Source organism: Pleurodeles waltl, chromosome 5 (genome assembly GCF_031143425.1).
Source record: "Pleurodeles waltl isolate 20211129_DDA chromosome 5, aPleWal1.hap1.20221129, whole genome shotgun sequence".
NCBI lineage: Eukaryota > Metazoa > Chordata > Amphibia > Caudata > Salamandridae > Pleurodeles > Pleurodeles waltl.
Genome location: NC_090444.1, coordinates 1,488,142,720 through 1,488,170,280, shown reverse-complemented (window position 1 = coordinate 1,488,170,280; position 27,561 = coordinate 1,488,142,720). Strand labels below are relative to the sequence as shown.

The following is a 27,561-nucleotide window of genomic DNA, read 5'->3' as shown; positions in this document are numbered from 1 at the left end:
GACCTAGACCCCGGATCGCTCTCCGGTGCACCGCAGGGGACTCTGAGGCAGTGCTCCAATGAGGGCCAGGAAAGTATCAGGTGGGACGGAAACATAATAACAATTTGCTGAACAGCAAACACATTCCAGTAGCTGAAGGGGCTACACAAATGATGGGGAGTCTCAGACTAAGAAAAGTAGGTGGGTTTTAAACAGCTCCTGGAAAGTAAGGCGTCAGCAGTGATATGGACGGTCAGTGTCAGCAGGTTTCAGATTTAGCGCCTCGCAGGAGAAGTGGTGAACAAATGAGCTCCAGTACCGGAGAGAGCACCGGATGCAGCACAGCGTTAATATCATGTAATACGTAATATGGGATATTTTCCTCAGGCAAGGCAGCTCAGTGCTTAACTTGAGCAGGAGGTTGTCGGTGAGGTCCACACGCACTCCTTTTTGGGGACCAAAGCTTATTTTTACCTCATGTGGAGCAAGGGAGGGAAAACACACAAAGGGGGAAAAGGAGGAAGAAAAAGACAGAAAGCCATCACAAAGGGAAGAAACAGGGACCGCAGGAGCAAGATAAAGGAGTGGAGAGTGTATGGTGGTGAATTGAAGAGGCCTAAGGTGGATTTAAGACTACGTCGTCTTGGTGTCCAGCGCAATGACATTTAATAGCTCTGGCCCTGGGCTTTCCAGCAGAACCTTGGGCACTGGCACTCATTTTTTCTTTTACAAGTTAAGCACTGGCAATGCTTTACCAAACAATGGAGTATCAAGGTGCAAAGTCACCTATCACCAGCAGTGCTGACAGCAGATAGTCCTAAAAATGGCATCCAAGGTACCTTTTTCTTTCCTTAAAGACAGAAGTACAGGAATATTTTTCTGCACTTTGATTAAGACAACACTGAGGCTCTGGTCTAGAGGGAGTTATAGTCTGGCACACAAGTGTCCAGGGTTCTCCATCCCCACAGGGCTTCCTGGGCTTGCCTGGCTGGGAATGGGGGTTCCCTGCTAAGGAATGACAAAACTAGTCCCTTTTAGCAACACCCACAGTCCATGAGGGATCAGAAGGGAAGTGAATAAGACAGAAATTATGGTGAAAATCAATCATTAGTAGCAGAGGACATCGAACCTTGCTCACAAATGTATGGAGAGCTGCCAGTTTACAAAACAGCTTTGGGGAAAAACAGTGAACTGCTTTGCAACTGTCTGCGCCGGATTACCTGTATGGCGAGGGTGCGAAAACCGCACAGAAAGAAATCGAAAAAAATTATAAAAAATGATATCATCTGCAGAGAAACCTAAATTAGTTTTTCAAAATTCATGCCAGAGAGAAGATTGCATCTCAGTCGTGATTTGTACACAAAGCCAATCTGAGCACAGGGCTTTGACAAAAGTTGGACTAGCAGTAAATTGTTCTCAGCCTGGCTCTGCGAAAGGCATGGCTTTCACCCTGGTTATTTGATGATTTAATTTTCACATGCCTTTGAATCTATCTGAGCAGATGTTCTCACTGTGAGCGTTCAACAGTGAAATTCGGAAGTTGATGTTTGTGAGCTTCAACCAATCAGAATGACTGACTTATTTAGTGAGGGGCCTACACGAACAATAACAATTATACAATGAGCTCAAACAAATGGAACACCCCTTCACTGTAACATGAAGTAGCAAAAACACAATTCCAAAGAAAATAAACAAACACCTTTTTTTGCTGCACTGTAACAATGGATTTTGATTCCGATTTATGGCAAATTATGGCTTTGTACACTTTTACTGGGAATCACCAAGACATTTGGCTTCGGCTATTGAAAACTACAGGCCATAACAGATCCACAGTAGGAGAAACGAGGTATTTTGTCGGGTAACATGCAGAGTGTAATATTGCCCACATCATCCTTAATTTCCCATGCATTTCTGAATTACAGTGGCTTGTGCTTGTGTGCAATGCCTGTTTTTTTATTTGCAATCGGTTGTGTTTATTAGCTGGTTCTGTTGTCCAGTACTGACCTGCTTTTTTCTCTGTCTCTTTGAGGGGTTTGGCAATGGCCTCCAGTTGCCTGGTCAGCTCCGCCTTCAAGTACTCCTCCCTAACCAGAGCTGACAGCTCCTCGCATAGCGCATGCGCCGCTTCCACCCTCGTTGCTTCCTGCTTTACTTCCTGCTGCACCTCTCTCGCCGTCGCCAGCTGCTCTTTCACGGCGTCCGGGTGTGTGCTCACAGCCTGACTGCTGCTTAGCTTATTATCCAGGTCAGTCAGCTTATCAGACAGGCTTTTCAGGAGGCTTTGATACTCGCTGCTTTTGACAATGGCCTGGTCGATGCGGTCAGCGCGGTCGCCGAGTTGTCCTGTCAGGCTGTCCCACTTTGCTGTCACAGCGGACAGCTCCTCCCTGACAGCATCACGGGATGGAGACAGCTCCTCTGGTCCATTCAGTATCCCGTGGCCCGCCGAGTTTAAAAGTTCATACTGAGGCTGCCGGCTTTCGAACTCCTTTAGCAGAATCTGAGGTAAAAGGAAAGACACATTAGGAAAAGTAATCTCGTGCCTCAGCCTCGCATGTGTCCCACAGTCATACACACAGGCTGAAACTCAAACCCTTCACAATCTAAAAGACCACTGTTGTGGCTAGGTCCATGCCACTCTAAATACTTGAAGTAAATAAATAAATATATAAATAAGTCCAGGGTAACAGGGTTGATGGAAAAGTAATACAAGAATACCTGGCTTATTTCAGACAGGATTGATAATGTTGTTACCACCAGCTTCTAAATCTTCCACCCCTCATGTGACTAATTACTTCTCTCTGTCATCTCAACTTTAAGTCAGACCAAACCTGCTATTGGCCAGAACTAGAAGCATATATATACACACTGATATCTCACGCCATCTTAAAGCACCTAAATCACCATATCTCAAAATGTATTAATAACTTATCCTTTAAGATAGGACATACCCAAATCTAGCATATAAGATTAATTTAAGTGGTGGCTATGGAATTACAATGGTTCAGAGAAGACTTTGGAAATTTATGAGATGGGGCTCAACCTGAAGCCTAAAAGACAGGAATTTTCTCAAGTTAAGATCCTCATGCAGAACGTTTATCTTATTTTCCTGCAAAGATCTTTTTGGATTTTTGCATAATTAAATTTGTTGCCATACAGATTTTTAAATCAAAATAAGGCTCTCAAATTTGATTTGACCGTTGACTAGCAGCCAGATCAGTGATGAAGAGATAGCAGTATACGGATGTAACTCCAACATTGCAGTGATTAAAATCTCTTGGTTAACTTCTTGGTGGGATGTTGTTCTCATCCTTGAGATGAAGTGGTTTACTTTGCAAAAGTGATTACCTAGATTCTCCCTGAGAAGTAAGATTCATCAATAATGCTGAAGCCTGCAAGCTTACGTGAAATGGGGATTCAGTGTCCATGAATTTTAAAATGTGAGTGACAAATGTGGACCAAACGAAGCTCGGTGTTAGAGTGATTAAATATAATTTTTAAAAAACTGTTAATTGAGCATTTTGTAATTAAGAAAAACGTGCTAAGATCACTATATATATATATATATATACATATATATACATACATATATATATATATATATATATATACAATTGTGATTCCTTATTATTTGTTGTCTTTATAATTACACAGTTCCATAATAAAGAGTGTATGTTGCCTCCCATACCCTGATTTAAAATGATTTCGCTTCACAGATGTGCAGGTGAACATAGGAGTTTTAAACCCCTTTGTATGGTTATGGGTTGCTCTAAATACATTTCACATATTGTTAGTCTTTGATGTAATTGTAACGTCAGTTGCATAGGAAGACATGTCATTATATTAAAACAAATATTGTAAACATTATTTTTATTTATTTATTTTTGTACGCTTTAACTTGGAGATATTTCCACGTGTACCTGAATATAAGCTTTGCAGCATCGGCTTAGCAATAAAAGTGAAAAACAAGTTTGAGATGGGCATGTCAAAGGAGCCTGATATAACTTGAATATAGCTGGCAAAATTAAGCCCCTTTAAGAGAACATATATGGTGCTTTGGTCATCATTGCTTTAAGAGGGTTTGTAGGAAAGGTAACACCAGGAAAAAACATGTGGAAAGGAGGGTCGTTGCCACATAAGACATCATTCACAAACACTAGTGTAACGTATGTAATAGTCAGACACAAATCGGGTATTCTGAAATGTGTGAGGAACACCTTTACAATATGTGGGACTCACCACTAATGTATGACTGAACTGGTCTTCAACTTATTCACACAGGATTTCCCTGGCCATTCCTCTGATCAAACCCACTTATGTAACTTAAGTTAAAACCTACTGCTAACGGGTGTAAGAGTGAGCAGGCTTTGCATGTATGTCACATTGATTTACATCTGTTTAATGGTTTATAAATCAGGCATACATTTCATTTTCCAGGCCTAAATCAGAGTTACTCCTGGGACAAAAAAAATGTCATCTGTGTATAGGGCCATGATGGGAGTGTGAATGCTCTGTCCTTCTGAAGTAACTCTACGATGCTGCTGGGTTAGGGTGACCAGACGTCCCGGATTTTCCCCAGACAGTCCAGAGTACTGTCCCGTTGTCCCGTCGCTTCTCTTAATTTCAAACAAATGTCCCGGTTTCTGAGACAAAGGTCAAATTATAACATAAATGTCCCGGTTTTTGGGACAAAGGTCTGATTATCTAGGAAAGCATAAATTCAAGGTATGCTCTCTCCTTTAACAGACGCCTACAGAGTGTGCAATAATTAAAGTAATTTATCTGTTACTGTCAGGCAACACAGTCCGCTTTTTGCTCCTCAAAATCTGGTCACCCTATGCTGGGTCGAAGACGGGGATTATCCAATCTGAGCTACGGTGCCACAAATGAATGGCAGAAACGTGGTAGCCGAAAAACAGTGCTTAATTTGAGCTGGTGGTTTTCTTTGCGCGGCACCGGCATTTATTTTTGAGGGCCGACACTTACTTTTCTGCTTCAAGCATTTACTGCAAGCAAAAGCCTCATATGGGAAAGACAGAGGAAGAGAAAAACGAAAAAGCTCCACAAAGGGAGAAAGCAGAAAGCTCAAAGAGTGAGCTGAAGGGGCAAGGAGTGGCTTTTAATGGATTGAAGGGGCTCTAGATGTTTTATGGATTAAGCTGCCTCAGTTTTCTGTGCTCGCGCATTTAAGTGCAGCAGCCGCGTGTTTCAGAGGAGAGCTTAGCGCACCGGCATGTTTTCATTTCATTAAGCACTGCGAAAAAGGACCCAAACCTGAGTTGAGGAGTGGCTATTTACCCATGCGTGACTGGAAATAAAGGTAAAGAAGTAATCAGTCGGCTACCCCCGCGTGCCCCATAGTCCATCTCAGTTTTCCTGGCAGCACTAGAGGGGGCGTTCATCTACCTCTGATGCCTCATCGGTCTTTCTGCGCTCTGCTGTGGAAAGCCTGTTTACATTACTAAAAACCGCACGCCGATAACAACCCCAACCCTGCAGGAATCAAGCTATTTTCTTTCATTTATCTCTGGAAGGCATGTCTTCGGCTTCGTTTCTGGAGCCCACCTGCCACCACTATACTTTACTTAAGTGACCTTTGACCCAAGCTTCTCTTTAAATAAACTTCAAAAATACAACGAACAGATTTCAAGCGTTCCAATTTTAGTGCAGAACATTCAGGGTCATACTGACATCTGGAAAAGGACAAGAGACATTTACAACGCTACAGCTGATAGGTAAAGTACCACGTGTCTCTGAAAAGTGTTCTTGCTGCGGTCACTCTGCTTTGTTAATCTATCTGGAGAGAAAACAATGCTGTGTTCTCTTGCTTACAATTGCAATTCAAAGGCAGGCCTCAAACATCAAAGCAGAAACTCCCTCCACACTCGAGATGGGCGAGGCATGCTTGCGTTCTGGCAGGCTTTGTTTTCGTTTCTGTCTTTCGTGGCACTCGTAAGGTTTTGGTAAGGGACGAAGCATTTATCAGGCGCGGTCTTTTGTCAATTGTTTTAAAAACTGTGGGGCATATTTATACTCCGTTTGCGCCGGAATTGCGGCGTTTTTTTTGACGCAATTTCGACGCAAAACTAACTCCATATTTATACTTTGGCGTTAGACGCGTCTAGCGCCAAAGTCCATGGAGTTAGCGTAATTTTTTAGCGTGGACACCTACTTTGCGTTAATGAGATGCAAGGTAGGCGTTCCCGTCTAAAAAATCGACTCCGAGGCATGTGCGTCGGATTTATACTCCCGGGCAAAAATCAAGCCCGGGAGTGGGCGGGTCCAAAAAAATGACGTACGGCCGCTTTTGCGCCGTTTTTTAGTGCCTGCAAAAGGCTGGCGTTAAGGGACCTGTGGGCTCTGAAGGAGCCCAGAGGTGCCCTCCCATGCCCCCAGGGACACCCCCTGTCACCCTTGCCCACCCCAGGAGGACACCCAAGGCTGGAGGGACCCATGCCAGGGACATTAAGGTAAGTTCAGGTAAGTATTTTTTTTATTTTTTTTGGTGGCATAGGGGGGCCTGATTTGTGCCCCCCTACATGCCACTATGCCCAATGACCATGCCCAGGGGACAGAAGTCCCCTGGGCATGGCCATTGGGCAAGGGGGCATGACTCCTGTCTTTGCTAAGACAGGAGTCATTTCTATGGGGTTTGGGAGTGAAAAAAAAATGGCGCAAATCGGGTTGAGGCGTAAAAATTGCCTCAACCTGACTTGCCCCATTTCTTGACGCCCAAGCTCCATTTTCCCCTACGCCGGCGCTGCCTGGTGTATGTCGTTTTTTTTAACGCACACCAGACGGCGCCGGCGGCTAACGCCGGCTAACGCAAATCAATAAATACGGCGCCCGCATGGCGCTTCAGAATGGCGTTAGCCGGCGCTAATTTTTTTTAAGCAAAACTGCGTTAGCGCAGTTTTGCGTCAAAAAGTATAAATATGGGCCTTTATGTTTTTTTCGGAGGTTCTTTATGACGTGTTCTCTTTGCGACAGACATCGCCGCCTGAACCGCGTAAACACGCACCGCAGCAGATGCAGGTGGTGAACTACCATGGTAGAGAGTGGGAATAACCAGAAGGGTGGCACGGGAAGGGCCAACCCTGTAAAAAACACAAGAACCCATAACAAAATGAACTAAAAAAATAAGACTAAATAGACAATTAAGTCACGGTCTGCCCAAGGAAAACTAGCAGGGCCAACCGGCCAAGGTCAACAAGTTTGTCCACGCTTGTTATCCTTGGGCAGTCAATGTTTGTTTTGGCATAGTTTTTGCAAAACCTTATTGTCGGAAAAGCTAGGTTTATCACTTCTGAAAGTAATTGACTTTTTTTTTAAAAAAAGGACAGTTCCAGGATGTCGCTGGGAGTGTTGCTACTTATTAGGGAAGAGTCTCAGAGGAGAAGAAGTAAATTAAAGAAGACTGTGACAACTCTTAACATCGTAAGGGCTGCTTGAGACATCACCAATAAGTAAGGAAAAGAAGGCAGATGGCGGCTGCAGCACTGACAATGACCTATTAGGACAAAAACAAGGAAGGTTTGATATAACAGCACGAAAGTAGATGTAGCTCAACTCTACAAAATCACTGACCAGGCAGGAAGGTACCAACTACAAACTTCAGTGCTAAAATGATTTTAAAACACTTTAATCCAAGATATTGTAAAATCTCTGGGTACATGGTTTTACCAAATTGAGGCCATTAATTGTTTGCAGTAAGCAAGTAGAAGACAGTGAAAATATAGTTCTTAAGGTATGCACAGAGTGATGCAAAAGGACATTAACAGTGGCTGATTTACATCTAAAACTATTCTGTTTAATCGTCACCATCCAATAACATATAAAATAGTTTTCCACTTCCATCCATCGATTATAACTTCTCTTCCTCTGACATATTTTCCTTCTTGAATTAACATATTTTAAACAGCACTGACTGCCTGCTGACAGTACCTTGGGTAGGAATTCCTGATTAGTCTTAAAGACCCCTCTATCCTTGTGTAACTGAATGAATGGTCTCTGAGGGGAGTGCTTATAACTCACTGATGTGTTAGGTGAAGAAATGACTATGCGAAAGGCCACCTTCCAAGAAAAAAACTGTAAGTTACAATAGTGCTGGGGTTCAAAAGGAAGCCCCATAAGCCTTGTGAGGCCTACGTGAAAGTTCCACAATAGGGCTGGAGGTGCTCTTGTGGTTTCACCATTTTGAATCCCCCATGCATGCCCTGACCACCAGAACAGTGAAGAAGGACAAGGGTTCCCTGTTCTGCATATAAGTCACTACAGCAGCTAAGTGGAGGCATCAAGAGGTATACACCAAACCCGCCTTTTGGACAAGTAAAAGGTAATAGACTTTGACTTTGAATCATTTTAGTTTCGTGCAGATGCACCAGTCAACAAATCCAAATCTCTTGTACTTGGTTTTATGACATGCACATGTAGTAGGTCTCCGTGCCTCACACAATATGGTCATCAACTTCTCAAGGAGATTTAGATTGCCAAACATTAAGATCTCAAGTGCCAGATCGCTAGGCTACTTCGGATTGGGTGCCTGGTTTGGCTGTGTTGTTGTGTGAGAAGATCCAGGCTAATCAGCAGCTTTTCTTTGGGACTGATTACATCTCCAGGAGCACTGAGCACCAGGGCTGTCTTGCCCACATTGAGGCCACTAGGATGAGGGTCATGGGATGAGTGGGAGAGACAGGAAAGCGCAGGCAAACACCCAGGCCGATTTGTCCATAGTGTATTGCCCATGAACAGTGGATATAGGTACCTGGAGGCTAAGCTTCTGCATTATGTGTTTTCTGGGGTGGAAAAGAGTTGATGGCTGGGGTTCCCTACCACTGGAAGTACCTGTGAGGGACTGGCAGTTAGATTTGTTGATGCGTCCTTCTTAACAGGTCTGAAAAGTCATTGTCCACCCCATGTATGTTTTACGCCAGCAGATGGGTGCTGTTGTGGCTTGCCCAGTGCTAGATATCTTGTGCTAGTGCAGACAACTGGGAGGAGTGAGTACCCCCTGTTTCTGTGTGTAATACATGACTATCATGTTGTCCGCCTTTGCATGGATCAATTTGCTGTAAACAAGTGTATAGAAGGAGGCTTTGAGAGCTCGACAGATCGCCATCAGCACTAGGTAGTTGATGTGTTGACCCTGCTAATGACGGGTCCATATACTTTGTACAGTCAAGTTGCCAAGATGTGCACACCACCAAGCGCATCAGTGTTAATGGTCATGTGTGGAACAGGATGTAAGAAAGGTCTGCTGAGCAACAGTGTGTTGCTGTTTCACCACTGCTGAGAGCGCTGAGTGCTGGTATTTATCAACACAAAATCAGGTCATGTACAATATGGTTAGAGGCACAATTGCTATGCAGGATGCCATCATACCCAAGAGCTTCATTACCATTCTTACAGTCAGCGTGCGAGTCAACTGAAAAAAGGCAGCAGCTGTTGGAATACTATCACCCACTGCTGGTTGGGGTATGCTTTCCCTGTAACCATGTTTAGTAATGTGATTTTTACCACATTGTGTGGTGCAGCCAGATCTCTGAGGCTTTTTAGTTAATGGTCACCAACACGGCGTGAGAGTCTGAGTTGTGTTTTCTTGGAGTTTTCCCTAGAGCAAACTTACTGAAATCAGAATTTAAATTTGTAGACATAGGGACCTGCTTGCCAAGTTTTGCATGGCGATGACTTGGAAGACGTCACTGGCCCCACTAAAACTGATTGGTTGTATTAACCATGAAAATGGGCACAAGCAGAAAGTTCAGTATTGAGGATTATATATGTGTGTCAAAGTAAATCTGATATAGCTGGTAGGTTTGACATCCTACTGCTTAAATTGACAGGTCACAAGGATCTTACACTAGCCAGTGGATTGTTGGCTCTCACAGATGGATTCATGTTTACTTTAATGTCTTAAAATGTGAATTTGGAAGCATATTCACCCCTGAGTTATTTTCGGATACTGGCCCCTTTAAATTATTGATTTATATTCTAAGCAAACATCTGCGCAACAACTGGTGAACAAGGTGACTAGAATAAACTTGCAACGATTTACATTTACACAGAGATGTTGCAAAGTTAATGAACAACATCACCATTCATTATATATTGTTGCCATGCGTGTATATGCAATGTATTGAACAAGTACAATGGCACTTGATGATCTCGACTATATGAATAACACTACTTATTCTTTCAAATCAAATTAAAATTAAATGTATCACTCTGTGGGTTGAAGCAACATTTGCAGACTTCTCTGTTAAATGTGCAGGTTTTAGAATCAAACTTAAGCAGAGGGAAGAAGGAGAAGCTCATTTTATCCTCACTCCGCACATCATGCACATGTCAACAAAGTAAGAACTTCTGAGTTGGTTAACACTGGTGTCTAGTAGTTAATATGTTGGAAAGTAATATACATGAAAGCAAAGTTTTTGGGTTGCATAGAATGCATAAACAATTCCCTCACTGTGCACCTCGAAAGTACATATTGTCTCCATTGAAAAGTAACATTTCTGAGAGAACTGGGGTAATTGTTAGAAACCTACACAAAGAGAACGTTGCCTCTGCTTACCAACGCTATAGGAAAAAGCGTCTGTTTGCTGAGCATTCATCACCTTTGCATAAATGGAACTCAGCAAGTAACAGCAAATAAGGCAGCTGTTAAAAGGCCTCCAAGAGATGCCCGGGAGCACTCACCTGAACCTGTTTCTTCTGTGTCCTCAACATGTTGGGGTCAATAGAGAGTGGACCGAGCACACTGGCCATCAGCTCCTTCTCAACAAGCCACTGCTTGAGTTGGGCTTCTGCAGACTGGAACTGGGCCAAGAAATTAGATGACTCCTCCAGCTTGTGCTGCCTTTCAGCTGCCAGATGACTGAGCTCGTCCCACGTGGAATCTGCAGCACAAAACACAACGCTGTCATTTTAACTGAACATGTATGAGACAAGAGTTATCTGTGTGAACTGCTGCCATCACCGGGTATAAAAAGAGGTGAATGCTAGTGTTTGTGTTAAACCAGGAGAGCCGGATAAGCTGCGGAAGCCTAATGCACACAGACCACGCTTACATGGACCACAGCCACTTCGCTAAGGGAATCAAGTCCAAGATATACGACAGCAATTTCCTGGCGACAGCAGCACTAGGACTGGAATCAAACCCCAGCAGGAAACCTCCTTTGACCCTGCATTGATGCAATCCAGCTATTCATGGTACAGTGAGTGTGCAGTCCGCTCACTGTAACTGAAGACCAATGTCAAACACAACACTAATGTAGTTGGTCAACAGCACAAACTAAACCAACATCTAGTTCTGAGTCTGAATATTTAAGAGAAGGCCTGGAATGTCGGTTGTGAAGGGAAAGCTGTACCTTTTAAAACCTCTGGAATCATTTCTATTACATTTGTTGAGTTAACAGGAGGTATACTTAACAAAAAAGTATAAGGGTGTCCCCCATAACTATAAGCCCAGCATAATTAAAAGGGAAGCCTATCCAGACATACGACATTACTACTGGCATGTAATACTGCACCCGTACATTCTAGTACCACAGCGTGTGGTATTTACCAAGAGCCTTATTTCCACCCCCTTCCACGTTCTGCACCTCAGAATGGAGGATTGTGCAATAACAGGCCTTTAGCCCATCCTGGCCTTAAAAACTCTGATTGTGAAGTATTTTTGCTGCACAAATTCCTCACAAATCACCTTCTCTGTGGGACATCCTGGATTCCTGAACTCAACAGGATCACAAGGCCCAGAATCACAAGATAGGATATTACTGTCACTGATACACTTGTAAGTAATTTCCTGAAAGGAGGACATGGTCTCGAGCTCATGTTTCAAAAAGTATGTCCTAGGATCATGGCACTCAGACAGTACACAGTGGCACTGCAAGAGGCACACACAAAACAGCACACAAGACAGAGCATTATCCTGCAGGTGTGGCACTGTGACTACACTGTGTACATCAGCACGCATATTCATAGCACTGATAAAAAATATACCTGCCTCTAAGCTTGGCCATGCCTGACAAAGGTCAAATGAAATGCAGCCCAAAGTAACCTAGAAAGGGTCAGCTGGTCCTGGGGGAAAGCAAGGCACTGATTTTCTGGCTGCAACCTGACAAGAAAATTGTGGCTGACATTTTTTTTTCTCACCTGGGAAAGGGGAAGGGAGAAAAAAGGGGACAAAAACATAAGGGCTGATAATGCAGGTATCTTGACCCATAGGACACATGGAGGGAGTCCCCTCATAGACAAATAATCCCCCTCCCTTTTTTTGGCTGATCCACTGATCCGCAGATCCACTGCAGGGCTCAGCGCGCCTCTCAGTGTTAACCCGCAGATCCAAAGTAGACTTTAAAAAAATAAACTATTCACACACAAAACCTCTGACGCACACAACCACAGCTTGGGGCTGGGTGCCTGTGGAGTGGTTCCCCGCAGACTGTCACAGACGGCTTTCGGTGCAGAGGTGGTAGTATTAACATACAGTAATTATATATCACTTTACATTAAAAAACATAGAAATTAACTAAGGAAACCAAAGGTTACAGGGAAGATATAGTTAGGTTGACATTTTACCCATACAAAACCATCGAAATTCAGCAATTATAGGAAAGTACCCTCTTTTTGGCATATTACCCCCAATTTCTGCCTGATCTCAGTGTGTTTAACTGTGTTCACTGGGATCCTGCTAACCAGGACCACAGTGATTATGCACTCTCTCTTCTAAATGTTGTCACCGCATACTGGTAACCCAGAATTTCACCTAAAATTGGCATACTGGTCACCCCTTATAAGTCCCTAGATACCCAGGGCATTGAGGTTCCAGGGGATCCCTATGGGCTGCAGCATTTCTTTTGCCACCCATAGGGAGCCCATGCAAAGGCTTCTACAGGACTGCCATTGCAGCCTATGTAAAATGGTGCATCCACCCTTTCACTGCCATTTACACTACACCAGGCGACTTATAAGTCACCCATATGTCAGGCCTTCCTGAAGGCTAGGTGCAGAGTACCTGTGTGTGAGGGCACCCCTGCACTAGCAGAGGTGCCCTCCCATGTCATCCAGGACCATTTTCCCAGATTTTGTGAGTGTGGGGATGCCATTTTACACATGCACTGGACATAGGTCACTACCTATGTACAGCTTCACAATGGTAACGCCGAATATGGCCATGTTTGGAATCAAACATGTTCGAACCATACCCCAAGGCTTTTGCAAGCATTGGTTGTATGATTCCATGCACTTTGAGGGCTCCTTGGTGGACCCCCAGTACTGTCATTACAGCCTGCTGAGGTTTTCCAGGCAGCCCCAGCTCCTGCCACCTCACAGACAGGTTTCTGCCCTCCTGTTGCTTGAGCAGCTCAAGCCCAGCAAGGCAGAACAAAGGATTTCCTTTGGGAGAGGGATGTTATACTCTCTCCCCTTGGAAGTATGTGCTACAGGAATGGAAGTGGTAGCCTCCTAGAGCCTCTGGAAATGCTTTGAAGGGCACAGATGGTGCCCTCCTTGCATAATCCAGTCTACACCGGTTCAGGGACCCCCAGTCCATGCTCTGGTGCAAAACTGGACAAAGGAAAGAGGAGTGATCACTCCCCTGTCCATCACCACCCCAGTAGTGGCGCTCAGACCTCCTCCAGAGTGTCCCTGAGTTTTGCTATCTTGGATTCCAAGTTGGCAGGGCACTCTAGGAGCATCTGAGTGGCAAGTTCCAGCAGGTGACATCAGAGCCCTCCCTTGGTAGGTGCTTACCTGTTTAGCTGACCAAATCCCCCTTTCAGGGCTATTTAGGGTCTCTGTCTTGGATGGTTCTTCAGATTCAGATTGCAAGACTCCAGCAAGAATCCTCTGCATCCTTTACTTCACCTTCTTACCGAAGAAACTGCATCTGGACCCTCAAGGACCTCTACAAACTGCAACAAAGAGGCAAAGATGACTTCTGCAACATTGTATTTTCAGCTCCTGCCAACAACTGCAACTGTTTCCAAGTCGTGCATCCTCTGAGGACTGCCTGTCTTCAGTCTGCACCAGAAGAACAAAGGAATCTCCCTTGAAGTCAAGGAGTCACTTCCCTGCTTCAGCAGGCACCCCTCTGCAATAACAACCAGTGGCTTGGGTCCCCTCTCCTGAAGAAGTGTGTGGATCCAGCAACACGGATGGTGGACTGAAGTGGTCCAGACGTCCAACTGTCCAACTTTGGTGGAGGTAAGAGCTTGCCTCCCCACACAAGTCAGTACCCCTGTGCACAGCATGTTTTGCAGTTGCCAAGGCTTGTTGGCATCCTTCCACAAAGTTCTTCGTGCACCGTGCAGCTCCAGCCCCCAGCACTCCTTCCTGTGACGCATAGCCTCCTGCGTGGTTCTCCGGTGGTGTGGGATCCCTTTGTGTAGTGCTGTGTGGGCCTCCTTTTGCACCTTATTTGTCCCCGTGCTGTGACTTCTGTATGCGCTGCCTTGTCTTCTGAGGGCTCTCTGAGTTGCTGAGAGCCTCCTCTGACTCCCCCTCCTGTGTAGAGTCCACCAGGTCCCTCCTGGTACCGAGCAGCACCATTTCCCGCTAACCAAGAGCTTTGCGTGTGCCAAGTCTTGTTGGTGGAATCCAGCGTCGCCAACCAGACAGCAATCATCCATCCGGCGTGAGACATCTTCTGAACCAACCAGGAATCTACATCTGTCTTCTTGGGTGCAGTACTGACTGTTGTTCTTCACCAGTGGTTCTTCTTTTGCACCTTCATCCAGGTTAGCAGGGGCTCCTGTTCTCCCTGGAGTCTTCAGTGCTTCTTGGACTTGGTCCCCTTCTTCCACAAGTCCTCAGGTCCAGGAATCCATCATTGGTGTCTTGCAGTCTCTTCTGGTTCTTGCATAATCTTACTTATTTGTCGTGTTCTTGTGTGTTCTAGGAAAGTTACTGTGATTTACTCCTGCTTTACTGGGCTCTGGGGTGGGTTCTATTACTTACCTTTGGTGTTTTCTAATACTCTCAGGCAACCCTCTACATACTACACTTGCCTACGTGGGAACCCGACTTTCGCACTCCACTTTCTTAGTATATGGTTTGTGTTCCCAATAGGCCCATTTCTAACTATTGTGATTTTCACTATTTGCACTGTTTTCTAACTGTTTTTACAGCTATTTCCGCATACTAGTGTATATAATCTGTGTATTACGTACCTCCTAAGGGAGTATAGTCTCTATGATATTTTTGGCATTTGTGTCCCCAAAATAAAGTACTTTTATTTTGTAACACTGAGTATTTTCTTTCATGTGTGTGAGTATTGTGTGACTACAGTGGTATTGCATGAGCTTTGCATGTCTCCTAGTTAGGCCTTGGCTGCTCATCCACACTACCCCTAGAGAGCCTGGCTTCTAGATACTGTCCATATTTCACTAGTAAGGAATAACTGCACCTGGTATAAGGTGTAAGTACCTTAGGTACCCACTACATACCAGGCCAGCCTCCTACACTTATCAGAAGAAACTATAACTCATGCAGTCAAGTAACGTTAGGCCATGAGTTATAGATTCTTAACATAAGTATAACCATAATTTAACTGCTGAATTTTTATGGTTATATATGTGTGTGAAACATCCACTCAAAACTGCTGTTAAACCCCAGGCTGCCATAGCAGGAGTGGCATGTATAGTGTCAAGTGCGGCTCACCGGCGACACAAATCCAAAAGCATCTCCATCTAAAGACAAGTCACGCGCTCTCAAAACTCTCAAAGTACAATGCAAGTATTATTTGATCCAAACAACCAGCCCTTGAGACGCATTTTGCCTTGTTCGTGCACACATGTCAATAAATACTTGCATCGTACTTTGAGAGCGTAACTCGTCTTTTGGTGGAGACATTATTATTATATATATATATATATATATATATATATATATATATATATATATATATATTGGACTGATGATGGCCATAGCATACTTGGAATGTGTAGCAGGACGCCAAGTGATTGGAATTGGCAAATTTTAGCATCTAAATACATGAAGCTCACAAATCTTTCTCCTCTAGTGATGTCATATTGCAAGATCTGTGCAGGCAGTCACCTTGTATGGGTGTCTAACATAGGCATTCGCAATTGGTTTACTGGCTTCCTCTTCAATGGTCTACAGCACCACTAAGTTATAGACCCCTTGAATTGTGTACTAGGCTGAATGCATGTCCAAAAGCAGCTTACTGATAGCTGGTGAGCTACCGGTAGCTCCAGAGCCACCAGCTAGCGACTCACCTTTTCGACCATGACCAGCTGTTTAAGAACTACAAGCCACAGTAGTTCCATTTCCTTGGAGAGCCTTCTTTTAGGTGCTAAATTAATTCCTAAGACCACTGAACATTGTTTCTTGAGAGCAGTTGGGACTGAACTCCTTCTAATTCACATTGGCACTCATTTGTCACTGAAATGGACACTAACATTTGTCCTTAAGACCAGTTTCTCTTCCCTCCCGGAAATCTCCCCTTATTTATGGGCGTTCAGACCCAGTTCACCTTTGGAAGGCGATTTTTTGCCAATTTCTCAGTTACCTTAGGTCATTCTGAGCAATCCCTCTTCTTTGTTGATTTTGTTTTCTAAGCATACCACACTAATGGCAGACATATCCTTGCATATTCGATGCATTTGTAACATTCTGTCTGGCTTCTTTAATTATTAAGACACACTACAGACAGAAATGAACTGACACCCGAAGAATTCTAGACATCACTAAAAACTTTCTTGAACTTGGGCCTATAAGATAACAATGTACATACACCCGGATGGCATTTTGATTAGACCACATTCCTCCCCCTGGGATGTAAAACAGTTTGAGGCCAAATCTCAGCCTCAGAAAGCACAAGGTGTTATTTTTTTCGCCTGCTTAATTGAAACTGCACCAATTTACCTACCTGCCCATGAAGACCTATTACCTTTAGGAGAAACAGTTCCGACTCGGCGTCATGTAAACATAATAACAAAAAAAGGCATTCAGTAAATCTTCAGATGTGACTATAAGTCAAAATCAGTCATTGAAGCTGGAGCTTTTATAACATTCGGAAAGATATTCCAAAGTACCTATCTGGGCCAACATCTGTTTCCACTTGGCAGCTTCGGGAACATCGGGATATTTTTCCAAAACTTCCTGGACGGCATCCTTCAACGCCTGCAGTTTGCCTGCATTCTGTTTCAGTTCTGCTTCAAATGCCTGCAGTGTAAGGACCGTGAAAAACACAGAACTAAATTCATAGCTATATCAGAAGTCATATCACTTCATTAAAAAATGTATAATGTTCCACAGTTTTTCATATTTCTGTCATTTCTTTCACCTGCAAGTGCCCTTGCTGTCCTCATTTTGTGTGCATTTAGTTTGTCTTGGCAGGTGGGCATTAATAGAGAATTGCATCTGATTTGGCAATTCGATGACAGTTTAGAAAAGAATAAGTCAAAGCTGAAAGTAGCAGTTATTCAACGTGGTTATGCAAGTCCAGAGAAATTCCTTCAGCCGGGACCCAGTGCCCCGCAGATTATGGCTCTAATTCGCTTCCACTGAAGTGAAAGTCTCCTCTACAAGTCTACTGCACAACCTGCGGTCTGTCCGTTCTGGCGTTCTGTATCCTTATTGAGGAGAGTAGTTCACACAAAACGAGTGTAAAATACACATAAATGACGCAGCCACATAGTTGCTGGCTGCATTAAAACACTAACATTTACAGCTGTTTAACGAAACCCATCGTCAGCTCACGTGGGTTTCTGCAAATAACGTGTGAGGAAGTCGGCAACAGTATAGCAACTCCCTCGATATCACCGAAGAACAGATGGTGTGCTTGCACTGCAGGTATCATATACCTCTGTCGGTGCTGCTTGGTGCGTGCCTAGCACAGTTTAATGTTACAGGCAAAACCTTCTGTAACAAACTGTCCTTGTGAAGTTCTTGTAATGCAAACGGAAAGTTTTGTTTTGGCAGTTTTTTTGTTTTTGTTTTTGGCAGTTTTTATACAGTGTGAACTTGACCCAAGGACATTAAAAACGCTTTAAACGAGCACCAGCTCAAATTACCCAAGGTCTTGTGTTTTTTTAAATACAGTGAGATAACGTGATTTGCCCAGAATCACAGGATAGTGAGCCCACAGCAGGACTCAAAGTTGATTCCCTAGCTGTGAATTTGGCAGCTCTCAACTTCAGGCCATACCCCCCTGTCACATCAGCTCCACATACATATCAGGGGGGTCCATTTTTTCTCTGAAAAATGTTTAAATCATGGTGATTTCTGGAACTCAAACCTATCCTAACTGCTGTCGAAGCCATTCAACTTCAACCCCAGAACTGCTGTACAATTATGCAACCAGCCAATAATGAAATGCCCAACATAGGGAGGAAGGTCTTTAAGTGTCTCAAAACGTTAAACATTGCAAAATACTTCACCCAACAGTTTCGAGAGGTCCCAACTTCCTGCAATGGTAGAAGAACCTAAAAAATAATTTTAAAGAGCTACTTTGCTAGAACAAATCCTCAATCACTCGTTCTTGCTTTGCAAATGTCTACCCTTCTTTCTTGGTCTTTGCCATTCTAGACCAAACATCTCCCTTTGCTCACACTGATCATGGCTGATCAGCCTGCAAGTGGTGGAAAGTAGTTGTAGCAATTAAATAACTCATATAAACATAAATGTGGCATTGTGCAACATACATGAGGATAAGCACTCCTCCGTTATGAGCACAAATTTTACATCACTCTTGGCCAAACCCCCATCATCAACAGCTCCAACAGAGAAGCCATGAGCTCCCATGGGGTCCCAGATATACTAGAGAGGGGTATTGAAAGACATTTGAACCCTCCCAGAGGGTGGGACATCATCAGATGTCATTGAGCCAACAAAAACCACCAAAAGCACTCCCGCAGAGGCCCTTCAGAGGACTCACTGCTGAGAGGCCACCAAAAGGGATTCAGGGATGACCTGACTGTGGTCAAACCGAACCACCTGGGTCAGATTGAAGGCACCAGCTGACCCATAAGAACAATCAGATTTATCTTTCTGACAGTCACCCTTGGAGGAGAACCAGTCCCACCAGGATGGCCTACTTAACAACGCAATAATTCAAGTGACATCCAGAGAATCACCAGATGCCCCCAAGAAACAAACATCAAGATGCCACTAAGAGAACCAAGAACCTGCCCGCCTGTGGCCAACAGAATCAAGTTGGACAATAGGCAAGGGCGTTGGGTGCTGTGGTGAAGGTGTGTGTGTATGCATATGTATGCATGTGTGTGTGTGCACATTTTTTTACATGTGGCACAGCAGGCTAGCTGTGTATTTAAATAGGCTGCAGGCTGATTGTGCATGGGTGCATGTTATGAGTCTGATGCTCACTGTTTTAATGAGTACATGCAGACTTTAATGAGTATACACAGACCTCTTCCTCTGTGTGTAGAGGGCCCCAGATTGTGAATTTATGCATAATGGTATTTGTGTTATGTTAAATTCATTGGTAAAGTACACTGTGAAACCACACAGTGCACACTGCTATCTTTTGAAGACATCTGTGCTCGTTATACAAGCGTTTAGTAAGGAGCAAAAACAGAATGTATTTTATAAAGATTCATGAGCTGGGGTATGGTACCTCACAATGCACTCCTACTTTGACCATCACTGGGTTTATAATTCCAGGGGAGGGGAATGGGCCTACCAGTTCAATGTTGCAATACATCATCCATGTACCACCATGTCATTTATGTCATTCATGGCACAGTTTTTTCCAGTTCAGTGCTATACTGTATTCAATCTTTCTGGATTGATACATTGGTGAGTAGCTTTTTCTAGGGGGTGGGATGGTAGAGGGGTGGTGTAATGGCAAATGCTCTTTCAGTGGAACCTGTGCTCTTTACCTTCTAGTTTACTACATATTTGCAGAATTACTTTTAGAGTCAGAGATGGAGCGAAGGTGGGTGAGTGGGACCTGAAGAGGAGGACACTGGAGCCCAACCCTGAACCATGAGGAGGAGCAAAGGTGCTTCTATCTGACAGACCATAACTGCATGGGAGGAGTGTGGTATGGTAAATAAAGATTGGGTATTCTTTTGGAATATCATGGTTTACATTTTCCTACAGACTGTTATAGCCTGGTTATTGAATAGTTCAATATTACAAAGGTATGTATATATAGGTAAGTATATATTTATGATTCTTAACCCCCCCCCCATACATCTACCTTGATGAAGTATGAAGATGTGGATTCAATCAGTACTTATCGATATGTACTTACCATCACATTATTGTAGTAGTCGATATTCTGCCTCTAATATTTTGTAGGATGATAGTTTTGTACTTGATATTCTAATGTGTACAGTTTGTAGGGAAAGGAGCACCTTGATCTGTGGAGTGCCCTCCCCCACTACCTCTCTACCCGCCTTGTTCAGTTCCACCTGCTACTGGCCCGTACCGTCTGTCAGTGGCAAGAAAACAGTTAAATGTAGAGATGAATGTTTGGAAAGATGGATGAGGGAATATATTTGAGGAGGCAGGTCAGTGACTGTAAGAAAAAATCTGATATATGACTAGCTGATAGACAGATGAGTAAGTAAGGTAAAGAAAGTTGAAGCATTAGAGAGGAAGAACAGCAAGAGGCATAAACAGACTGTGCTGTGCAAAGTAAGAAGGATGTAGAATTATTATTAGATGGTGAGGAAATGCGACTGAAGATGTGACAAAAGACTTGAAGCATTGAGGTTCAGTGATCGTGAGAAGAACAAGGAAAAGTAAGGAGGAAGGTGAAGGAGTGCAAGGCAAAGATGACTGGTGTTTGAGCTGTGAAATACTTGAAGATATGGGTTAGGAGGAGTTCTGAGGACAGGGGAATATGTGATGAGGAATTTTAAAAAACAGGTTAGAATCTAAGGAGAAATGTGAAAGTTGTTCACATGAGGAGCTGTATTATAAGGAAGCTGATGAGGAAGACTGAGAGGGAGACCAGGGAGTGTGAGGATGATATTGTGGGTTATGGAATTTGGAGGCAGTCAGAAAGATAAAGAATGGAATGAGGAAGACTAAGAAGGAACATCGGGCTGTATAAGGAGGAAGAAGAGGATATGAAGAAGAGGGGAAGAGTGGAAAAAAAGAGTTCAGGTGAGAAGGAAACAATTGTGGGTTTGTGCAGAAGGGAGGACAATGACTAAAGCTAAAGATTACAGAGCATGAGGTATTGATGGTCTGAGGTACTGCAAGTAAATAAGGTAACAGTGACATTGAGGACGAAGTAGGGGTAGATGGACAGAGAGGTAGGTCATGAGAGCAAAGAATTGTTGTAGGGGGAATAAGGAAGATGGGGAGATTGATGAGATGGCAGTATATGGAAAAAGCAATGAAAGCAAGGAGTTGCAAAACTATTGAGAAAAAGCTGACAATCTGACTAAGGGCCTGATTTAGAACTTGGAGGATGTGTTACTCCATCACAACAGTGAAGAATATCTTGTCAGCTGAAATCTAAATCCCTTTATGTCCTATGGGATTTAGATTTCGGCAGATGGGCTATCTGAAACCTTTGTAACAGAGTAACCCACCCGCTGAGTTCTAAATCAGGTTCCAAGTTCTCTTAATAAACATTGTACATACCATAATCTAAATCAACAACCGTATACAACTGGCATGTATTCACTGCATACCTTTGATGGATAATACAAATAGAGGGCTAACTAAATCACAGTTATTAATAAAAACCCATCTACAAATGGATTATTCTATACATGCCTAATAAATCACTTCTGAGTGAAATCCATGAACACTTTAGTCACAACATTTAGCGTCAATGATTGTAATAAACTGCATATTGGTAGAATTCATAAGTACTTTCTTAGGAGTTGAAGAATTCTATACTTCTCTAACACATCACTTTCATCCATTACGCGCAAGTAAATATCTATGTACGTTATATGCCACACTCGGGTGGTGCTTGAATATACCATATTTAGAAACAGATTATTATTTTATGCTCCCTCATAAGTGGCATCTTAATAGACTCTTTCTATCACTTGTTAAGAAAAAATGAACAAGTTATTCACCTTTGGTACTTCTCTTTCTGGCGGGTACTCTACCCAATCTCAGATTTCTCACCTTTTGAATTCCCCCAGGAACCACACTGGATCAAGAATCTTTTGCAATTGTTCCCACGGGTTGATAGCACCAGCAGACTCAAAGTTAGCTTCATCTTGCCTCTTGAAGTGATGACATGGGCAAGTGGTGCCCCTGAGCATTGATGTCAATTTATAACAAAGCCTGTGGTGCCCTTAGACAGCGCATCAGAAACAGAATGAGAACTGTGCAAAATCTAGCATAGAAACTTATTAACACCCAGTAGTCCTCCCAACAGAATCGTGAGGCGAGTGAGCAGTGAGGAATCTGTAGTTACAGTTTGCACCAGTAAGAGCATTACCTAATCTAAGTGACTTGTTCTTCTGATGGATAATTCTAACCACAAGTTCTTCACCATTTGAATAGATTCCAAAGAAGTACCTTCTCCAAAACGGTGGAGGGTCTGAGGAGTGGGCTTCCCACCAAGAAATCCTGCAGGACAGAGTGGATAAAATAACCCTCTCTGGGACTTGAGATTTAAGGCAGTAATGCCAGGTGAAGGTGTGGATGGTTACCCATGTAACTGCCTTGATCATGGAGGAAGCCTTTCACTTTTGCTGAATGTGTGTGTAGGCCTTCAGGAGGCTCCTTTATGGCCAATGCATTGCATAGTTTTATGCATACAATGATCCATCTGAATAGGATCCATTTCTGGACTGCCTTTCCCTTCCAAGCACCAGAGTAGCACAAAACGATTTGGTCATCCGCACAGTGTTTAACAGTCCAGTCAATATAAATGCTAAGGGGTCTCTTTGGACCCTATTGGTGCACCTTCTACTCCTACTTAGAGTGATTTGGCAGAGACAAGAAATTGTGTAGCATGTGGACTGACCCACTTGAAAAGGTAACACCACTTTTGGTAGAAGTGGTGCCCGCGTTTGCAGCACCAGCTAGTCCCGGAAGAAGGTGGTACCTGAAGGTCATACTGGCAAGGTCCATAATTCACTGACATGACACACAGAAGTAAATGCAATAAAGGAATGTAGTTTTGAGGGTCAACAGTGTCAGGGAACAACTGTGCATAGGCTTGAAATGTGTGCACATCAAGAAGGTAAGAAACACATTAAGTACCCAGAGTGGCAAAAGTCACAGAAGAAAATATGTATGTAAACACTTTTTTTTTTAAAGCATCACAACTGGTCACTTAAACAGGGAGGGATAATTAGGCAAGCAAAAAAGGCTGAAATATCCGACTGCAGTTCTTATGGTAATTCTTCGCTGAGCTAGGTACATGGCAAACAGGAACACAACAGAGAGTTTAACCTGCAGTTAATCTACCGTACAGCCCTTGCACCACGACAAAAGCTTTGCCTATTGTACAGAATCGATTGAATGATTTTTTGGATGGGTGTTAGATGCGAAGATGATATCCACTATCTCCTCTGCAGAATGAATCACTCAGCTAATACCACTGAACCGCCATACTTGAAGGTGCAGGTTGTGGAAGTTCCGGTGCATACTGCCCTGATGTTCGGACAGCAGAACCACCGGAAAGAGGTAGGCAGAGTGGAAGACAAATGGTCAGAATCAGCAGGCTGGAGTGCCAGACCCTTTGAGCCCCCCAGTCCAGGGCTCTCATGATAAGCTGAGCCCATTCCCTTCTGACCTTCTTCAGAATCTGGGGAGGCAGAGGCAGAAAGACACAGAGAAGAGTCTCAGTGAAGATGGAACGCCTCCACTAGTGTGGGGGAAGAGGCTCAGCAATGAGTGTTCTTGGTAGTAACAAAGGCACGCCCCACTGAACAAAGACACCTTGAACTATCTCTGGGTGCAGGTGCCACTCATGTTTGGCTAGATAGCATCTGCTGAGCTTTTCTGCACTGGCTTCAGGGGCCTGGTGCGAAGGCTGAAGGCCAAGGAAATTTCCTGAAACACCAGCCAGCGTCACTGCCTCAATATCTGTTGGTACAGCACACATGACCCCACGCTACTTTGTCTCTTGCAGTCCAACTTCATGATGATATTGTCTGTCAAAACATTCACATGACTGCCCTTGATGGATGGTAGAAAAGCCTTGAGAACTAGCTTGATGGCACACAGCTCCACAGGATTGATCTGTTTCCTCCCCAGCCCACCGCAGATGCATCTGCCACAGCTACAAGCTCTGGATGGAGAAAGGAAAGTGGTCTGCTGCAAGTCATACTGGAATCCTTCATCCATCAATGAAGGTCCTAGGTTACCTTGTCTGATTCAAAGATGATGTCCAACAGGCACCCCCAGTGCTGGGCCATGAGGTCAAGAGACCAAGAAGCTTCAGTGTCTTGAACTTGTTCTTCTAAATTAAGTTGTTTAACACCTGAAGATCCAAAACTGGCCCAAGACATCAACCTTTTTGGGCACCAAAAAGTAACAGGAATAGCATCTGTTGCCCCTCTCCATCTCTGGGACTCTCTATAATACTCCTCCACAAAACAATATTTGAACCTATTTGGCCTTGATAGAGGTAGGTTCTGTTGAAGTATGCGTGAAAGTAGGAGGAACTGTGGAATGGGGGGAGGGGGCAAAAAGGGAAAAGCACAACAACAACTTACAACCTTTAGGACCCACCTATTTGAGGTAACCAAGTGCTATTGGGCAGGTCAGTGTGTATTCTGCACCCACAGGAGGTAGGTAACTTCCAAAGGGGGGGATCAGAGATGCATGGTGGAGGCAGGGGAAAAGGAGGATGAGTATTGACAATGTTGTTGGTGTCCCAGTCCTCTGGGGCCACTATACCACTGGGAGCCTCAAAAGGCTGATGCAAGAGCTGAGATAATTCTTTCTAGCTGTAAGACAGGCCCCAGGAGTAGCCAGTGAATTTCCAATATTGATGAGGAAACTGGTGGATCGGCGTGAGCGACCCCATGGAGACAGACATTATACAGCTGTGCTTAACCCACTCCAAGGCTAAATCTGCCTTGTATCTAAATAGTATGGGGCATAAAAGGGCATATTCAATATGGATGCTTGCAAGTCCCTAGAAAGCCCTGTGGTGCACATCTATTTATGGAAATGAATCACCACATCAGTGCTGTAGCAAGGCTACAAAATCTGTTAGTCTCCAACCCAGCCCTCAAAATGTATTTGGCTGTGTCCTGCCCATCATGGACAGTCTGTACAAAGGTATTTTAATACGCCTCCAGAAACGGGACAGCAGTAGGAAATGTATTGGGGTTGACTTTGCTGGCCAAAGCCTGCAGTGCAAGACTTTCAGCTAGATGCTGGGTCAAGAAGACTGTCACCTGGGGCACGTCTGTGATGCCCAAGTGACAGCTAGAGTGCCTGTCAGGGCTTTACTGAAAGATTCTTAAGTTACAGAGCCCACCTGCAACATTTTAAAGCACATTAGTCTTGACTGCAATTTTAACACCTCTCCTGCTCTGTGTACTCCCAAAGCAAAGGAGGCATGGAGGGTCCAAAACAGGAGTCCAATTCTGTCTCTGGCAAGGCATCAAGCTCGCTCTCATTTTGGAGGTCTAAGCATATGCTATGAACAGTATAGTGAGAGGGGGGGGGTGGGATTGTCTGCATCCTTGTCATCATTCTGATCATGTGGAACATCCTCAGAGTCCAGTAGTGCACCCAGTTCGGAGCCAAACAAGCTCTTTCTGTTAAAGATATTCATACAGAGGCAAAGTCACTGTTGGAGAGTCTCCTAACACAACTAGCTGAGTATTAGTATTAGTGTCATAGGAAGGCATTGTCCAAGATTTAGCCGAACTCAGATCTGAGATCAGCATTAGGGTTGGATCAGGGACCGATGCCACTGGAACCAGATTGGCATCCGGCAAAGGAGAGGAGGTGTGTACCAGGGCTGTGGAGGGGCTGCGTAGAAGTGTAATATAGTCAGCTGGTGCTAGGGTAGGACTCACCAGAGAAATTCTTTCTGGGGGGGTCCAGCAGTTTTATGGGGCCTTAAATTACTGTAGAGGGACCTGAAATTGTCCCGAAAAGCTGCAGCATTGCCTCTGTGAAGGTCCCTGTCTGCTGCAGTTCAGAGTGTGGCCTGAAAAATTCCCCAGCCCCGGATGTTGAATGGGTTTGGAAATGGAAGACTGGTGACAGATGTGCAGTCAAGCCTTTAAAGGATGCCCTGCGTGATTTCTGCCTGGAGCAGGTGTGATGGGTAAGACCTCCCAGCTGGACTTCTTGTGTTTGCAACAAGATCTATTCTTGGAGTTTGTCCTAGACTTACCTGAGGATTGGGACCTTAAGTGGGGCTGGGCCTGGAACTTGGTGGGGGAATGAGTCCATGGCTTGAAGTCAGACCATTTCTTGTTGTCGACAAAGTTCAGTTTCACCCCCTACTTCCTAGTGGCCTTTGGGTGCAACAAGGAGAATTTGTCACATGACTTTGAATTATGCTTAAATTCAGCATACCAAAGACGGGTGTCATGTGGGTCCAGTTTCAACATCAGTTTTCTGCAGGAGTGGCACAGCTTGAAGCCTGTAGTCTTTTAGGGGAGACATCCCTAGCACAGTCACAAAAAAACATATTTGTGGGAGACTGTAAAACACCAAAAAAAGTTCAGGGGAAGAGCTCTCAATCCACATTAAAGGGTGTGGGGAAAAAAGAACTAACGTCAGCATGCAGGGGTGCACCTATAGACGGCTCCATGTCGCCATTTCTAGTGGTGGGACCTAGCCAAAGTGGAGTTGAATGGCCACACCCACTGCAGTGCAGAAGCAGGTTCTAAAAAGATTCCTCATCCAGCTTTGCACCTGAGGGAATTCAAAGTTTTGAAACCTGCGGTTAGAAGTATCCATCAGAAACCTCTTTTCTAGGTAAGAGTGTTGGCAGGGCTAGGAGTGAGGTTGCACTGGGTACAGCTAATGTATGATCAAACTATGTCCTGTAGGCAAACATTTCACACTCATCTTTACATTTAATCTTCAGGTTGTACTAAATAAGTAAAATTAACTTGAAGAGTAACTACTGCCTACAATTAAGTACAAAAAAAGAAGCAAACACTTTAAAAATAAATGAAATACATTTCTAATATTACTAAGTAATCATCAAGGGATTATGCACATTGTCCAGTCGTTTCGATTTGCGCTCCATAGGAGCTCGTTTTAAAACATAATAGAGTGTTACTACTTAAGATTTTGCTTGCTCCAGTGTGAGTAGAGCATTGCTTAATGCCATTATAATCCATTGTCAGGCATTGAGCTGTGAGCTGACCTCCTGTGAATCACAGGACTGGTGGTGCTGATTTATTAAATCTTGCTTTTGTGACACCTGCAATAGAAACTTCACCAAAGCACAGTTCAACTGCAGGTCCCCAGGTGCAAAGCACGCCATCACTGCTTGTCTCCATGTCCGTGTGCCTTTTTCATTAAATTTGGTCTTTAGTAGGGCTTTTCGTTCTAATGCAAGATTGCATAAGCAGAGGACATGGAGGAGGTCTTCTGTGTCCTCACCACACAGGCAGCAGATAGAGTTGGTTACGTCCCTATGCCAGGGGGCTGCATTTAAAGCAAGTGGTTGGAGACCTAGTC

At 44.0% G+C, this 27,561-nt stretch overlaps 1 protein-coding gene across 9 annotated transcripts in view; it reads right to left on the bottom strand.

The window, feature by feature from the left end:
* The window catches only part of DST (dystonin), a 1,789,835-nt gene that overhangs the window by 377,115 nt on the left and 1,385,159 nt on the right, over positions 1-27,561 (bottom strand). For all 9 annotated transcript variants that reach the window (XM_069235771.1, XM_069235778.1, XM_069235775.1 and 6 more), the window contains 3 exons: positions 17,037-17,166; positions 10,675-10,874; positions 1,984-2,479 (listed from right to left, as the gene is read on the bottom strand). In XM_069235771.1, the coding sequence (XP_069091872.1) occupies positions 1,984-2,479; positions 10,675-10,874; positions 17,037-17,166 (826 nt within the window). The remainder of the gene's footprint in view (positions 1-1,983; positions 2,480-10,674; positions 10,875-17,036; positions 17,167-27,561) is intronic.